Source organism: Typopeltis vanoorti, chromosome 16 (assembly GCF_054136105.1).
Source record: "Typopeltis vanoorti isolate ZY-2024b chromosome 16, IOZ_Tvanoo_1.0, whole genome shotgun sequence".
Classification (NCBI taxonomy): domain Eukaryota; kingdom Metazoa; phylum Arthropoda; class Arachnida; order Uropygi; family Thelyphonidae; genus Typopeltis; species Typopeltis vanoorti.
Window position 1 is genome coordinate 82,069,480 of NC_143564.1, and position 19,032 is coordinate 82,088,511.

The 19,032-nt window shown below is 35.5% G+C and overlaps 1 protein-coding gene across 4 annotated transcripts in view; it reads right to left on the bottom strand.

Moving 5' to 3' along the window:
* dgt6 (dim gamma-tubulin 6) overlaps nucleotides 1-19,032 on the bottom strand; it is a 248,962-nt gene that overhangs the window by 122,111 nt on the left and 107,819 nt on the right. For all 4 annotated transcript variants that reach the window (XM_090406343.1, XM_090406342.1, XM_090406341.1 and 1 more), the window contains exons 8-9: nucleotides 16,042-16,218; nucleotides 1,208-1,257 (exon numbers count right to left, since the gene is read on the bottom strand). In XM_090406343.1, the coding sequence (XP_090262469.1) occupies nucleotides 1,208-1,257; nucleotides 16,042-16,218 (227 nt within the window). The remainder of the gene's footprint in view (nucleotides 1-1,207; nucleotides 1,258-16,041; nucleotides 16,219-19,032) is intronic.

Consider the following 19,032-nt stretch of genomic DNA (forward strand, 5'->3'; position numbering starts at 1 on the left):
GATCAAAACTCTGCTGCCGTAACGTACGTCGTATCATTGTACTTCTCGACTCTGGGACCTCATCAACTTCTAGAACCCGTAACTTCTGGTCGGAACCCTATGTGACCTTGAAACTTCTCGCTGACCGAGGAACCACAAAAAAATCCCCCCGTCGCCATAGCAAACTCCCTTTATATCTTGCCTTGGGTTCTGCTATGTAGTAATCCCCTGGGTATCATGTTGTTCTGCACCTGGGTATCATGTTGTTCTGCACCTTTTTTTCGGTCATTGCATTAAGGTGGGAAATCCCCTTGCAATGTTGACCTTCCAGGCTTGCAGTTGTCCCAGGTCAATAGTTAATACCTTAATCTGTCTAGAATTACCGGTGACTAAGATGTTTCTTTAGTCATATGTCTATAACCTTACACTTATTTTTCTGTTCTTTCACAAAACCCTTTGAAGTGACAATATTCAGTAATATACAAAAACATTATTTCCAAATTAAAAAATATGAAAATTTCTCTATTAACCCACAAGTATTTTTAGTGAATTTTGTTTACCAGTAAAATCGGTATATATGGTATTTTTGAATAAAAATCCTTCTATACACGATTTTACAATACGAAGTTAGTGGTGATGCAAGTTTTTCATGTAGTACTATCATACCCAGTACACCCTTTGAGGGTACATGTAAGGAATTTGATGATGACTTTTACGTTCAAGCTATTGGCCTATTGCTCTCACATCAATTTTTGTCTAAAGTGATGTAGAAGGTTATCAACACTCAACTTCAACACCTTGAGGCTTACTATCTAATTAGTGACACCAACATGGGATTTTGAATATAGCACCTTTTTTGTTGCTCAGAAAAATCTAACATGTTTTTGTCTTCTTTGTTTCAGTAATGCCTATCACATCACTCTTCTGATAGTTATATTTCTTTTCCATTGATGCTTCTTATGTTCATGATGCCAATCTATCTCTGATGATGTTAAGTTGGGATTTTTGTGAAAAATCTTAGCAATCTCAAATGTGAAGTTTAACGTACAGAATGCTTCAATCAGTTAATCAAAATAAAAGTGCATTTGTTTGCAATTTATCATTGCAAAATGTTACTTGATTAGACTAATGTCATCAGGAAAAGAATTATGCACAATGATTTGACTAACATGACCACATTTAATTAATAAATAATTTGGAAAGGAATATGTTCAGAAGTTTTCCTTACCTTCTAAGATCTATATTGCCACTATCATCATGTAGCCTTTCTACTCCTCGCTGAAAGAAACAAAAAAAAATAATAATAATAGCAATATGCTTATTATTCTTTTAAACTTGTGTTATGTACACAGAAACAAAGTATGAAGAACCAATATATTATTATCATGTGATGCCTCAAAGGAGTCCAAGGGCTCATTGCATAAGGGCACTCTACCTCACTACACACATCTTCACTACTAAACTCTCCAATACAACAACACTCCTATCATCAATGCCATCTACTGCCCACCACCACTACCAAATATATTTTTTGTCTGTAAACTGCATGTATTCTCATGGCTGATTTGTATGTATGTGAAATGAAAAATCCCAAGTTTCTGGGAGGAAAAAAAAGTTAAGGAAACTTTTTTTTACCTATGTATGAGATTGGCTAACTCACCTTGGATTGAAAAAAGTCCATATAAAGATTCCTCTCATCATGCAAATTGAATGCAGGTCTTTTCTAATTGAAGGATGCAATGTTCCGTTGTTCTTCCAATTGCACTATGGAGAAGAATCTATTATATATACTTGATATATATACACAGTGTCTTATAAACTGTTACAACTTCAGTACACCACCGTGCTGCCCACAGAATTGCACGAGCCTAGTTCCATTACTGCACATGTTTAGCAGGAGGGGAGAAAGAAAGATATTGTGTAGCTGTACAGGTAAACATGCAGTGGGGGAGATTATGAGAGCTGTGTAGCTGTAATAGTACTTACAAGGTTGGAATGATCAGTAGGGTGTTTGTGTTTCAGACTTAACTATTATAATGATACAGAAGACGCATCTGACCAAAGGAACAAGTCGACCACACTGGTTAGGATGCAACAGCTTCTGAAGGCTGTATAGGCAAGCTTCCGCTGTAATCCTGTGAGAACGCAGTAAGTTATGTTGCAAGAGATGAACGTTTCACAGAGAACGATATCACGTGTACTAACTGATGATCTGAGGGGGGGTGAGAGTCTATCATTCTACTGATCACTTCCCAACACCAGAACTTATGTGGCAGAGGGTAATAAAATCAAAAGGCACTTCTCTGGCAATAAGCAAACTACGAACGGAGATATCCTCTTCACAGATAAGATTTTCACTATCGAAGCATTTAACCACCAAAATGATCGGGTATATGCCCCCAGATGGTTGCACAGCATATGCCATAGCACCTAGGATTCAGAGAGATCACCCTGCATCAGTGATGGCCCTGGAGGAAGGGGGTATCCAAGTTGCATTTCTACAAGAAAGGAGTCAAAACCTCTGCCAAAGTATATCAAAGATATTATGCTGGAACCTGTGGTACAGCCCCTGAAGAACACCTTGTTTCATGGTAAGCAGTGCATCTTCCAAAAGGTCTTAGCCACTGCACACAAGGCAGGGACCACACAACAGTGGTAGGAGGCAAATGTGACTGACCACATATCACCACCTGACTGGCTGTCTGGAAGTCTACCTGAATCCGTTGGACTTCAAATTGTGGTCGGAGCTTAAGAGATGTAAGAAATGACACCTCAGCATTGCCAGCTTGAAGTTGGATTTGAAGCGAGTTGTGGCAGTTATTGAAATGCTTAAAAATACAGAGGCTCGAGTTTTATAGTGACTGCATTGTATAATTCAGATCAGCAAGTTGAATTATGGGAATTATGTAATTGAAGTAGAGCTCTCAGAGTACTCAACTGTAAAAATGGAAATAAAACTGAATGTGAGAATTACATAGAAATTTTCCTTACTGAGAGTTCCAGATAAAATTTTATACAAGTATTCCTGAGAGAAAGACTCAAAGAGAAACTTACTTACACTGAATTCAGGCCAAATTGGTGTTGTCAGGATGTCACATCTAACATTTCTGCAACTTTTAATGCACTCTACAGCACTCCATCTAGATCTTGGTCATCCTCTGGGTCTTTTGCCCGTCATCAATAGCACCGAACACCTGTTTTTCTAGCCTTCCTTCCTCCATTCTATTTATATGATCAGCACTATTAATAACAGCTCTGTGCACATATTCATAAATGATAATACTGCCAAGTTCTTTCTAGGATTTGTTTTAAATAAGATTCTACCATTGATACCATCTATTCATTCCTCAAGTTTATTTTTGAACTGCTAATATAATCAAAAATGCTTTATTTCTAAATCAGCTATGATCCATAACATAAAATTGGTTTGAACATTATCATATATACTTCTTAGTTTAATATTTTGGCTCATCTCTCTTTCATTCCATATGAATTTATCAGCTGGTTCCCACCATACCAGCTTCTATTTCCAAATATCTTTCTATTCTATTCCAAATTTTATTTCCAAATATTATTTGCTATCTTCACTGAAAATTGTGCCTAAATTAGTAGGCGAATTATTTTATTTGTTCTATAGTTCCTTCATTGAGAATGAAATTGTTTTTCACTATACTGCCGATTTTCATAGTTTATCTTTTTATTTATTGTTGATTTCTGTATCAAATTTGTCGCAGCAGTTATTCAATTTAGTTAGTCCTGAAACATCTACAGTTTTTTCCCATGGCTGAGTTGTTAGCATATCCGCTCTCCAGCCAAAATGCTGTGGATTCGAATCCAAGCGTGGGCATGGATGTTTGTGATTGTGGAAATACTAGTTGTGGTGGATGGTAGATGGCATTGGTGTTGTTGCAGTTAGTTGTAGTTGGTGGAATGAGTGGTGGAGACAGAGTTGTAAAGTATGTATCCTCCCTCAACGAGTCTTTGGCCTCCCTGGTGGTGTCAAATAATAATAATAAAAACCCTACTTTTTCCGAACCCAAAATTAAGAAATCAATATTTTAAACATAAAACAGAACACATTTCATATTTTTTTAAATATTCAAAGTATATTTAGTAATTAGGTAATATTTTTAAGATACATACTAAGATGCATTTAAGTTGACAAACACATATCCAACTCTGGCGCTGCTCCATAATCGAAGTCTTAAGCCTCTGCTCCAAGATTGGCCATTTTGCTCGATTTCCCTCTTAAGGCTCTCTTCTTTTTTTCGCATCTGTAGTTTGTCCTTTTTGTTTTCTTCACTGACTAATCATACACTCAATGGGAGGAGGTCCAAACTGTCTCTCTGAAGCTTTATTTCCATGTTCTTTTGCATAATTGATGACAACTTGAATTTTGAAGAATATGACAATTGTTTATTTTATTTTCTGACATTTTTATGGGCTAGTGCTCAAAATATTGTTAATGCATTAACTTATCCTGCCAACGAGTTGCAGATGTATGAATGCTTTCAGAGTTCCGTTTGGTTTAGTCAGAATCAGCCATTAATGATGTCAACTGACAGAGTTAACAAAGGCTAGTGATTGGCGGAAGCCTGTTCATGGAGACAAGGCGCTGGCAGTTTCACCACAGCAATCACGGGTCTCTCAACCGGTTACCTCCTCTGAATAAGATCACCAATTCTTGGTATAAACATTTTAGAAAAAAGCATCGTCTTATACATGGAAAAATACAGTATTTATTTAGGAGCTTAAAATTTAAATTAAGGAGCTGAAATGAATATTTCCAATTTTCATATCCAGTTTAATATCCACTTTCTTTGTAAAATGATCCATATAGATGACAAATAGCAAGTGGGGCAGCATGTACCATCTTATTTCTGATTTTATACCCTCTTCCTTATTTTCTTCAGTTCTAACAGTTTATTTGTAAGTATATATTGCAAACTGGTAGCTATCATCATCATCAAATTCCTGATATATACCCTCAATGGGTGTACTGGATATGATAGTAATACATGAAAAATTTACATCATTACTAACTTCCTATCTACAATTTTCCTCCAAATCAGTCTGTTACCTGTCAAGACTCCAACATTATCAGATCTTACATTTCTATCTTCTAAGGCACTTTTTACTGTATCAATCCACCTTTATCTTGATCTCCCTCTGGTTTTTTTCCTGCCAAATGGGCAGAGAACAATTGTTTTGCTAATCTTTCCTCTCCTATTCTGTTTAAGTGACCATACCACCTGAGATTAAGGTCTAATGCATTCCTGGATGCTAACAATGTCAAATTCTTTACTAATATATTCATTTTTAATATATTACCATTAATGCCATCTGTTCATGCCACTAATCTTTTTCAGGATTCTCATATCTGCTGTCTCTAGTCTTTGGTTAAGTGTTTTACTTCTTACATAGCTCTCAGATTAGTAAGTTAAAATTGGTTTGAACACTGTATACAGCTAATTTAGTGCTTTGACTAAATTTCTCTCATATTCCATATAAATTTATTCAGTTGGGTTCTTCCCATACACCAGCAACACTGGCTTTGTTGATTCTATTGTCTATTTCCATATTTAATTTACCATCTTCACTAAAAAATTTTGCCTAAGTAGCTGAAATGTTTTATTTGTTCTATAGGTTCTCCATTGCAGTTGATATTTTCAATGATCTACCTATTTTCATTGTCTTTGCTTTGTTATTGCTGACCTTCATACCATATCTATTACAACAGTTAGTCAATTTAGTCAGGAAATCTTGCAGACTTGTACCAGATTTATTTAGAAGTATAACATCATATGCATAAAGCAAAGAGGAGATCCAACTTTAATATCAGGTTAAATACCCCTTTCCTTCATAATATGATCCATATAGATAATAAATAACAGAGGGAACAATGTACATTCTTGTCTGATACCAAATTTAACATTAAATCGTTTTCCTGTACTTCCTTCTATTCTAACTGCTGACTTACAACTCAAATAAAGACTAAGTATTGCTTGTTAATATGCCCCATTGACACCATATCACTGTAGCGTTTTGAATAGCTTCTCTCTTGGCACCATGTCATATGCCTTTTCCAGATCTACAAAACTTAAATACAGATCTTTGTTATATTCCCACGATTTCTCAACTATTTGCCGTTAAGTGGAGATCTGATCCTTACAGCCTCTATTTGTCCTGAATCCAGCTTGTTCTTCACCAAGCTGGATTCAGGACATGTTTCTCAAGAATACTTGCATAAATCTTTTTATATATGGGTACCATAAGAGCTCTACTCCAATCATCCAGAATTCATTCCTCTGTCGAGACCTTCTGAACTATGCAGTGCAGCCACTATAAGACTTTCATACCTCCATACTTGAGCATTTCTTGTTGAATATCATCTACTCGCTCTGCCTTTCCACATTTCAGGCTTTTAATGGTTTTTTCTACTTCAAGTATGGATATGTATTCCTGTTTGCATGCCTGTTTTTTTTTTTTTTTTTACCACTGTGCTATCACTGCTTGTTTCATTTAGCAATTTTTTAAAGAAATTACTCCATACATCAAGGATATCTTTTTCTCCAGTTTTCCTGTTTCACCTTTATCTCTAAATCACATCACTCTTACAGCACTTTTTTCACATATTCACTTTCAGAATATCTTGCTACCTTCTTGATATTTATTTTCTATGTTCTTACCGAAGTCTAACCATGACTTTTGTTTAGCTAATTTTTCAAAGTGTTTAGCTTTCTTACATTTGTCTCTATATTCTCTAAGAGCATGTAACACCTCCAGGAAGTCTAAAGACTCATTGGAGGGCCCTACTCTACAACTTTATCTCCACCATTCAATCCACCAACTACAATGAACTGCAACTACAATCATCACTAATATTTTTACAGACAATCACAAACAATCAATTTTTACAGACAATCCATGCCCACGGTGGGATTCTAACCCACATCCTCTTGTCTGGAGAGCAGATACTCTGACAGCTTCTTCAAGGTTTGGTTCTCCAAATCTCCAAGGTTTGGTTCCTGTTCTCAAACTCTCATTTTTTCTACAATCGTGTTTGTGTGTTTTAGTATACAGTTCACACCTGAGAACTGCTCAACTTTTATTCGCTTTAAAACTTTCTTACATGCTCTTCTTTTCAATATGAAATTCGCTTTTATCCTGCTCAAGACTAAATGGTGATCACTTCCAATTTCAAATCCTCTGTACACTCTGGTGTCCAGCACTAGGAAGAAAATATCACTATTAACAATAACGTAGTCAATGAGACTTTTCTTATTCCTAACCTCTTCTCTCCATGTGAATTTGTGCACATTTTTATGTTGGAACATTGTGTTAGTAATAACCAGTCCATGTCCTGAGCAGAAATCCCACAGGTATTTGCCATTATTATTAGGTCTGCTCTTTTCTCCCAATTTTCCCAATATATATTTTTTTTTGTCTGACAATCATTTCCTACTCTGCTATTTAGATCCCCAAAAAAGGACCAACTTTTCCTTTTTCATTTTGTCAATTGCTTTCTCTAAAGCATCAAAAAATTCCTCCACTTCTACCTTGGAACCTTCTGTGGGACCATAGGCACAAATAAGTCTCATTGTGCAGTTTTCCATTCTCACATTTGCCCACATCACTCTACTTGAGACTGCCTGCCATTCAAGATGATTAGTCTTGTATTTAATGTTGAATACTATGGCTACTCCTTTTCCTTGATTGTCATTGCCTGAATATAACATTTTGTATTGATTGCTGAGAAAGATCTCACCAGTTTCTGTCTTTTTTGTTTCAGTCATCCCTATTATGTCGATCTGGTACTTATCCAATTCCTCAGCTAGCTCCATTTCTTTGCCTTTCAGGCTTCTTATGTTGATGTACCGATCTTGAACTCTGGTAATGTTAAGTTAGAGAGGATTTTAGGATTTGTTCCAGTAGCTGACTTTTCACTGTTTGCACTGGTTTCCTGGCGAAAACAACGAGGGCCTTGTTTAAGGCGATGCCTTAGCCAGCATGAAATTCTGTCATGTTGTTCAGTCATTTTTTATTTTGGTTTAAGCCAATAAAAATACAATTTGATCAGTCGGCTAAATCCCAAATTGCCAGCCCATCCTTGGTCATTCAGTATCTAGGTAGATACCCAACAGGGTACACCACGAGAAGGTGAGATTGGACATTAGGTCAGTTCTCCACATTCCTTTAAAGGCTACGTGGAGATTATACAGCTTTGATCCTTAAGCATCCCTTAGTAGAACATTCCATTTACATTATTTTAACTGCAGTCATTGAACAGACTTGTTTGGCACCATATTGTTTAACTTTTGTAGATCTGCAAAACTTAGATTCTCGTTATGAGTCTCGGTAATGACCCTTCCCGTAATGCATAACAATATACATGTTAGAAAGAAATGTGCTTTGCATGATGGAATACTAAGGCAAGTGATCAAGTCAACAACCTCTATATACAAGTATATTAGTTATGAAAATAGTCTGTGTGTGTGTGAAGCATCTTCACAACTAGGATACAGAAGTAAAACAGAAATATCATTTCTTGTCTATTATAATTTACTTTTTATATTCCCATGATTTCCCAACTGCTTGAAAGTGAAAATGTAACCCTGACTAAACATGTTTGGTCTGGATCTAGCTTGTTTTATCTCTCCCAACATTCAAATTTCTCTTCTGCTTTTTTTTTTAGCCTCTTTTTAAGTATGCTTGCATAAAACCTTATCTGGAGCACTCAATAAGGAAAGTTATACGTAATTTTCACATTCAGTTTCCTTTCCCATTTTACAGATGGGTACTCTCAAAGCTCTATTCCAATCACGATTATTCCCATAATTCAACTTTCTGATCAAGCCTTCTGAAATTATGTGGTGTAGACAATGTAAAGCTTTTAAAACTTTTATACTTCCATATTCAAGCATTTCTGGTTGAATACCATCTATTCCAGCTGCCTTTCAACATTTAAGGCTTCTGATGAAGTTTTCTATTTCAAGTATTGATACATACTGCTGACAGCATTCTTCTAGAATATTTTCTACCATGGTTTTGTTACTCTCTTAATCTCTCAAAGTTATCACTCCAGACATCCAGAATATCTTCAGATATTATATCACATTTATCATCTCCAATTCTTTTCACTACTCTTTCCTTTGTTTTCAAGTTTTTTTCAGAACCTCTAGAATATTTTTCCACTTTCGTGATATTTATCTTCTTACCAAAGCCTTTCCATGACTTCTGTTTAGCTATTTTGACACACACACACACACACACACACACACACACAGCTTAGCTGTTTTACATCTTTCTGTTTCTCTAAGTCACCCAACGTCTGTAACGAACTGAGAATATAATTTCTTCTTTTTCTGGATTGCTTCTTGAATCTACCACTAACTTCCAATATTTCCATCTTCATCGTTGAATTCACCACATTCCTTCCTAGTTAAATCACTAGATTTTTTCATTCAGATTTTGCCACAGCATCAAAGGTTTAGTTTTGAAATTGTTTTTTCTGCAATCATATTCATATATTTGAGCCTACACTTCAATATAACACCTGATTTGCAACTATATATTGCAAAATATTGTGTACATATCACTCTTTAGGATATTCTATTTACATCAGTATAACTGCAAGTTTTGAACAGCTTTTTTCTGGCACCTATCATACAACTTTTCCAGATCTACAAAACTTGCAAATCCTTCTTATATTCACATGATTTCTTAACCGCTTTAAAGTGAAATCTCATCTTGAGAATACCTATTTGGCCTGAACCCTGCTTTTCTATGATTCTCTTCCACAATCTTTCTTAGCATCTGTTCAAGCCTGCATACATAAAATCATATGAGGAACTAACATGATATTATAGCACCCAAACATGGTTGGTTTTAAAGTAGTCTCCATTTAGTGGCCTGATAGGTACAGCATTGTAGCTTTTTTCCCCATTTAATTCTGTAATGGGGTATCCAACATATGAACACACACAGGATAATGAATATGTATTTATGTTCATTAAGGCAAATGTTAAGAGTTCTTATGTCTATTTAACATGGTACATCCAAAATTGTACCATGTTTTGGATAATTCTGGATAGTTCATTTTTTGGATTCAAAATTTTGGATAATTCATTAGCTATATTTTAAGAAATCATGAAGAAAGACAATTTGGCATGAAATAGATAATAGAACTGAAATAGAAAGAAATAGAAATATTCAGAAATAGATTTGGCATGAAATGGCTAATAAGATAAAATACACAGTTGGTTGTTGCTGGTATAAGCCAGAGATATAAAACTGCATCAGTGAATTAGCACAAGTGTGGGTTGAGTAATTATTATAGGGACTTCAGCTATATGGACATAGATCAAAAGGAGCAAAGATCACATAGCAGGAAGAAATTTATTCATATGCTAAGATAATTACTTGAAGCAGTACATTGTGAAAAGGAAATCAGGGTTTGAGAGAGTTAGATCTGGTCACAAAATCAGACGATTTGCTTATAACTAAAGTGGGCCACATTACTTCTGATTAGGGAGAGTGCGTGTGGATAGGCTTATGTGCTCGTCCGACTGTTATGATAGGTTTCACAGTATAAAAGAACACAGATGGTTAACACAGAACAACAGAATATGAAAGCAAAATGCATGCACTGCTCCAAGACCGGTCTACATATCAAATCATAGATCGAGATCCCACCAACTCACAAAAGAATAAGGTGTGCAAATTACTGAACAAAATCACTTCCTGGCCTAAAGAAATTATCAAAAAACTTACAACCCATACACGTTAAAGCACCCAGAATATATGGTGCTCCAAAAATACACAAACAAGGTACACCTTTACGTCCTATTGTAGATAGTATAAACAGTCCTACATATAAACTAGCCAAACATTTAGCAAAATTACTAACCACTCACACAAACAATTCTCCCTCTTTTGTTAAAAATTCTACCCACCTAAAAAGTATTTTAGAAAACCACACCTTAAATAGTTCAGACCTAATGGTGAGTTTTGATATCACCTCAGTATTCACTAATGTACCACTGATTGAAACACTTAACTTACTAAATTCACAATTTCCCCCAGATATATCCCAGCTATTTAAATTCACAGTACAGGCAGGTTATTTTACATGGAAAGGGAAAATATACAAACAGTTAGATGGGACAGCTATGGGTTCACCTCTTTCTCCCCCCTTAGCCAACTTCTACATAGAACATCTGGAAAAATTAGCTATCAACACAGCCACTCTCAAACCTAGCCTCTGGCTACGCTATGTTGACGATGTGTTTGCCATTTGGCCACATGGCCCAGACACATTGAATACATTTTTAGCGCACCTAAATAGCCAGCATCCTAAAATCCACTTTACAATGGAACTGGAAGCCAATGACTGCCTGCCTTTCTTGGACACACTGATCACACGTCTTCCAGAAGGTACCTTATCATTTTCTGTTTACAGAAAACCCACACATACAGGAAGATACTTACACAAACAATCACACCATCACCCTTCTCAACAATATGATATCTTAAAAACACTAACCCCATAGAGCTAGAGCAATCTGTTCCAATGACAGTGCTCTCACTGCTGAACTTTCTCACCTATGTCAAACCTTCTTAAACAATGGTTATAATCCCCATAAAATAGATAACATACTAAATGTTACCCATAAATCCCCTCTATCTACCACAGAAGACTACAACAAAACAATCACCATCCCATACATTAAAGGCACATCTGAAAAGATATCTAGGGTGCTTAACAAACACCAATTACGCACAGTATTTAAACCTTATAAAAAATTAGCAACTCTCATCCGCTCACCCAAGGACAAATGCACTCCTTTATCACATCCTGGTGTCTATGAAGTGCCCTGTTCTTGCCATCAAGCCTACTACGGACAGACAGGAAGAAATGTGGACATCCGCCTCAGTGAACACAAAAAATATATCCGACACTTTTGCTATGGTAAGTCGGGTCTGGCAGACCATGCTCTGGATACCCCTACACACAGGATCAATTGGAAAGAAACAAAAGTAATGCACAGAAGCTTCTACAAGTCAGAGAGGTTGTTCCTGGAATCAACAGAAGCCTTGAAACATACCCCAAACCTTAACAAGTATGGCTGTATAAATCTACCGAAGATTTGGGAGACAGTCATCCTAAGACCAAATTAATATTTATTACTTTTATTTTTTTATCATTTGGACTCTATTTCAAAACTTGAAAATTTTTTTTTTAACCTAGATGGCGCCATATTAGGACTTTAGTCTTGTGTTGCACGCTGCAATCACTTATACTGTCCCCACTGTTACACCGGATTGTGGTTGTCTTGCCTTTGTAACAAACTTTGTGTTGTGTGCTCTGAAGATGCTGGATATAAGACCAGCGAAATATTAGCCTTAAGTTAATAAATAGTTATTTGCTTAACCATCTGTGCTCTTTTATACCGTGAAACCTATCATAACATAGGGAGAGCGATCATGCAGTCTTGACTTGGAAAATTACTCAACTGTAATTTTCAGTTAAAAACAGAAAAAAAAAAGTATATGTGAAATTACAGGGCAAGTGGATTATGAAAAGTTCAGGAGGCAGCTTGAAGCAATGCCATGTCATCAGAATCTGCAAGAAAGTGTTAGCAGTGCATAGGAGATAGTCAAGAATAAAGGAAGCCATATCAAACTGTATACCCAAGGTCAGAAGGATAAATCAAATAACAGTTAGATGGATGAGTAGAATCATTAAGCATGAGCTGGAAAAAGCCTATGAAAAAGCCATAATCCAAGAATTTTGCTATCATTAAACGTTTGGTTTTTACTCCACACACACACACAGACAAATATAATGGAAAACCACTCCAAAATGCCTGCTTTTATGCCATTGCTCATTTGCACATACTGCTAACAGAGCCACTCATATGTATAAGATAACAAAGACAGCATAACCTTTTACATAATGTTATTGCAAGTTAACATTGGCACATTGTCAGAATTATTTTCTTTTTGTTCCTTAATTTATAGAAACCAGCATAGATATTACTGTGCTCAGGTTAAGTCACCTGGGTTTCTTGGGAATGAGGAAGTGCAGAGATGAGTGACTAAGATAATGAGTGGTGTCTGTAGAATGCTTACTATTATGCACCGAGGGTCTGCAAAGGCACGATTTTTACTGAAGATGGTAAATTAAATATAGAAATAGACAACAGAATCAGCAAAGCTGGTATGGTGGGAAGTCAATTGAATAAATTCATATGGAATAAGAGAGAAATTAGTCGGAACACTAAATTAGCTGTATACAAGACAGTGTTCAAACCAGTTTTAACTTATGGATCTGAGAGCTGGGTCAGAAGTAAAACCCTTGACCAAAGACTAGAGACCACAGATATGAGAGTCCTGAGAAAGATTATAGGCGTGAACAGATGGCATCAATGGCAATATCATATTAAAAACGAGGATATTAGGAAAGAACTTGATATTGTCAGCATCCAGGAATGTGTTAGCAGAGCTAATCTCAGGTGGTATGGTCACTTAAACAGAATGGGCGAGGAAAGATTAGCAAAACAAGTGTTCTCTGACAGGTTGGCAGCAAAACGACCCAGAGGAAGACCAAGATATAGGTGGATTGATATGGTACAAAGTGCTTTAGACGATAGAAATATAAGATCTGATAATGTTGGAGTCTTGACAAGTAACAGACTGATTTGGAGGAAAATTGTAGATAGGAAATTAATAAAGATGTAATTTTTTTCATGTAGTACTATCATATCCTGTACACCCCTTGAGGGTACATGGCAGGAATTTGATGATGATGATGATGGGGTCCGCAAAGGTTGATAGGCAGAAACAAGATGATATGACAAAAGCAATTAAGTTACTAAAACGTTTTATAGGATTTATGCACAAGAAATATTGTAGCACTTGGACAGAAGGGGTAGAACAAGGGGGATCCATTCCTGGAAACTGAGTAAAATTGTGGTAAGCATGAGTACAAGGAGTAATTTTTTTGATTGGAGAGTGGTGAATGAGTGGAATGACTTGTCCATGTCTGTTATGAGTACTCTGTCAGTCAAGTTCAAGGAGAGGGACAATAGATATTGCATGGATAGTTTTGGGTCTCCTGTTATGAGTCTTCGGACTCCATTATTCTGACTTATTATTGCATGGATACCTTCATGCAATAATGTGTCCAACATATGGACACACAAATATTTAAAATACCTATTTCTCCAAAAGCAATAATTGCATTAAAAGTAAACAAAGAAGAAATAAATTTAATATCAGCTGATTTGTGCTTAAATCTTTCAGCTGTGAGGCTTGGTAAGAGAAATGAAAAAAACAAACATATATTGTGAAGTACATATAATGTTCAACAGCAAAATTGTGCTAATTTTCTGCAAATGCATCTACTACATTCATTCCTGATAGCATTATGTGGAATGGATGTAGAAGGAATGAATAAATCTAGTAATACCATATGTATTACACTGCAATAAGGGGGGGGGGGATGAAACTGGAACATATATAATACAACAGCACATAAGTGACTACATCAGCATATTATGGATTTCTACAATACATCACAGCAAAAATTTTAGAACTAACCTGAGACAAACCTAGTCACTGCTTTTAAGAGATGCAACCTTCAATTCAAATGCTAGATATCTAAAAATATCAACTGCTGTCTTTTTTTATTTGTGTGCACACGTGTGTGCGAACAACCAACCAAGAGTTCAGTGAAATACCAGATTTCCTCAGTGAGCTACTGAAACTGGCAAGAACCAGCAAAAAATATTGAAAATATAGCATTTAGGCTTTCGACACAAAAGCAGAGCCACAGACCAAACACTTGTTCACTACACTCCCATACTTCTATCACTTGCCCACCTCCTACTCCACCCTACCTACCAAACACAAACACACCAGGTGTGCTTTCCTTAAAGCTTTAGTTCCTCAAATAAATTATAGACATCAACAGCTCTATGACATCACTGCCTTCATGTGGTAGGGAAAAAAATTACATCAAAACAGAAACAAGCATATCAAGCTAAGCAACATTATAGGAAACTAATAACTTAAAATGGAATTGATCTGAACTTTTTTCTCTTTTCTTCTCAAAACAATGTATTCAGACAGAGAAAAGGGAGAAATCAAAACCATTGTGCTGCTCATGACAATATTATAAGAATTGTAATTCAATTTCAGCCATGTTATTGCCTGGTGATGGTATGTGACATAGGATGCATACCCCAAAATTTTGAATGTCAGGGCAATTTTTGTTGTTTTTTTTTAAAGGCAGATAAGTAATTATGTTTCTATAGGCTCCTATAGTATGCTACCACACCTGACCTCTCGGGTTAGATTTTTTTTTAAATCAGCACATAGGTTTCTACATGCTCATGGATAACATCAAGAATCAGTATTAGTCTTTCTGGGGCAAATGGACTAATCCTAACTTCTAATCTGGATTGAAAATTTATTTAAAAAAAAAAAAAAAAAAACTTTAATTTCTCAGCTCTAAGATAGTTCTGTATGCCCACATGAAACATTTAGTAGCCATGGTACCCTGTGTAGTGCTTTTAAAATATGCAACATATTTTAAAATTCTTGAAGATATGCTTGCAAGGATAAAATTATACTCCACAGGATATTCGCATTTTTCAATGTCAATTTCACGCATGAATGTTCGTAAACCTTCATGCGTGAAACTTTAGCTCATTTAGTAAAATGGGTGGCAAGCTAAAAGTTGGATAATCTGGAAGCTCAGATGTATACACCAAACATAGTACTTTTTCAAGCCAGTTCAAGGTCTTGCATAGGACCCTGAAAATCATCTGTCATAAGACTTTCAAACAAACATTCCATGCCACAGAGAATTTTAATCCATAGATTAGAATGGAATGCACAGACTATCCATTAACCAAGCAGGCTGGAAATTTTCTTTAATTACAAAATATATTATTCATATAATGAAATGAAAATTTATATGCATAACATCAAATTAATACTTCTTTAAAACAATATAATGTAAGCTACATAAACAATAATATTTTTATTACTCACTTTCTGTAGCTCTGTTTTATATTTATTGACAAGCAGACTGGGAACTCTAATATTTAACTTGCTACCATCTAAAGTTCTCTCTGAAACTACATCAGTTTCCAATTTATGTTTAATAATATTCCAATAATGGCCATCTTTCAAACAAAGTTCATCTAACTTCTTATAATAGAAAGAAACCTTAAAAATAACAGAAAATGTTACTTTCATAAAACCTATGTCTTATCATATAACCTAATATCAAAAATAACTTAAAGTAAATAAATATTATTTATTGTCTAACAAATACAAATTAATATTTGTGGGTATAATGTCTGACATGTATATAAGTAGGAGTTGATTTATTTGTAAAAATGTTGGTCCATCAGTGAATTTTTTCTTATGAATAAAATGGCAAAAGAACTAGAAATGAATTAGGTTAAGTGTCCAGTCAAACTGGATTGAAAATAAATTTGAACAAACCAAAACTGATAACAAATGACACTATAACACCAAAAAAGAGAGAAGCAGAGATATAGTAACAAACGAATTAATCTGAACAAGCTGAATTTTCATAAAGTTTGTAGTTTTTCAGTTCACAATAATTCTGGTTCTGGTTTTACTGTCTGATTTTAGTTCGCTATTTTTAGTCGAGTGTTTCACGTTTTAACTGTCTCTCTATGATGTTTATTAATAGTGTTGTGCGTTTTTTTATTAGTGTAAACAAGTTGACATCGTAGTGTTTTATTCATTTTATGTAGCTATAAAATGGATACGTTTCCAAGAAAGCGTTCAGAAATATGTTCTCTTTCTCAGTACAAATCCATGACTCAAAGACAAATTGCCGATGAGTGCGATGTTGGTTTTGGTACTCTTAATGCAATTTTAAGGAGATTTATGAAGGCTGTTACCTTTTCTTCTGACAGAAAAAAAAAATGTAGGTGAAAAGGAAAACTACACTTAAGATTGTTTACTAGTTAGAAAAAGCAAAATGAATCCAAGATTGTCTGCTGTAGACTTAAGCAGAGACTTGGCAGCTAGTGGGATTAATGTTTCTGATATGACAGTCCATCAAAGAGTGTTGGAAACAGAGAGGACTGCCCAAAGACCAAAAAAGAAAACTGTTGATGAAGGCTAAGCAGAAAAAGACTCCAATGGGCAAAAGTGTACAAAGATTGATCTGTTGAAAAGTGGAAGGAGGTCGTATTCTCAGATGAGAGCCATTTCTTTGTCTAAGGAAACCAAGTACTATGTTCACAAATCATGAGAAGACTTCGCCTGCCCACCTTCGACAAGCTTCTAAACACCTAGATAACAAGTTCAGGATTGTTTTACATATGACGGTCCAGGATTGCTTGTGCTGGTTGACGGTATGATGAAAAGTGACCAATACATAAAAATATTGGAGAAAAGAGTGGTCCCACAGATCCAGAAAGACAAAGAATTCATTTTCCAACAGGATCTTGCTCCATGCCACACTTCAAAAAAAAAAGAAAGTGAAAGATTTCAAAATTTACAACATCCAGTTACTTCAGTGGCCAGCTAACTCTAGTGACAACATTAACCCAATAGAAAATTTGTAAGCCATAGTGAAAAAGAGACTTGGAAAATTAAATTGTGATATAAAGGATAACTTAATACAATCTATTATAAAAAGTATTGTTTTTTTTTTTATGCAGAAATAAGAAAAATGTGTTCAACATTGGTAAAGTCCATGCCTAAGTGAATTAATGAACTTATTAGGAACAGAAGAGCAACATGTTAATTAATAGGTAAAGTTGGAGTTTATTTGGAGTTGGCAGGCACCAGGGAGGGAGCCCCCTTTCTTCTAGTCTTCAAAATTCAAGTCATCTGAATTCAAGGAGAACCGGCCTACCAGTCTGGAACTCAGAGGGGGTTGGGTGCCTTATGCGTCGGGGGGGAGGAACCCCCTCTTTCGAGTCTTCAAATTTTGAGTCATCAGAATTCAAGGAGAACCTGCCTACCAGTCTGGAACTCGGGAGGGGGGGGACCCTTTCGAGTCTTCAAAAATTCAAGGAGAACCGGCCTACCAGTCCAGAACTTAGGGGTGCGTAGACATCGTTATATATATAAAATTTGTATGCACACACAGACACAAAAATGAATAAAATAAAGAATTAGCCCACCCATGGGGACTGATATATTACAAGTTTATATAAACTTTTATGGATGGAAATAACAAAACTAGTTTATATTGTGCTGAATTTCAAACTATCTTGTTACAATAGCATGAGTGAAAAAGAGTATAAAATAAATTGCAACTAACATTAATGTTATATATAAATAGCATTTTAACAATTGTTAGGTTGATCTTAAAATCAATGTCTCTTCTCCCCAACTTCTGGCAAATTAATGTAGTTGTACTTGAGATTAGGTACTGTCAACTGACAGCCACTCATAAGTGGCTATAAGTATGCTATAAGACATGTATAACTTATAGTCAGAGCAAACTCCAAAAATTTTCTCTCCAACTTTTAAATTCTATATCACAAGCTAGTTTTCTACCATCTGATCCTATGTGATGGGATACCTGAAGTATGATCTGCTAAGTTCAGACTTACCATAATGATAGAAGTAAAAACCTTTTGACAGGTTAGTTGCATTCTGCTGTAGACAATGTTGTATAGTAGTATCAGCTTTGGTTCTGCAGAAAGGCCAACATGTTGAACATCACCTTCACTGATCATCCAGATCTCCTTGACAGCTTCTTACAGCATGTCAGCTCTATGTGATGTTTTTTGTATCAAATTATTTTATGCAATGAGCAAAATAAACATCATTGAATAACTTTGTCATGTCTTTATACTTCCATACTTAAGCATTTCTGATCAAATATCATCTCCCCAGCTGTCATTCCACATTTCAGGTTTTTGACTGGTTTTTCTACTTCAAGTATTGTGATATGTACTTCTCTTCGCATTCCTTCTGAAAATTATCTACTACTGTTCTGTCACTGCTCTGTAGGATGTTCCACTTATACATCTTAATTCTATT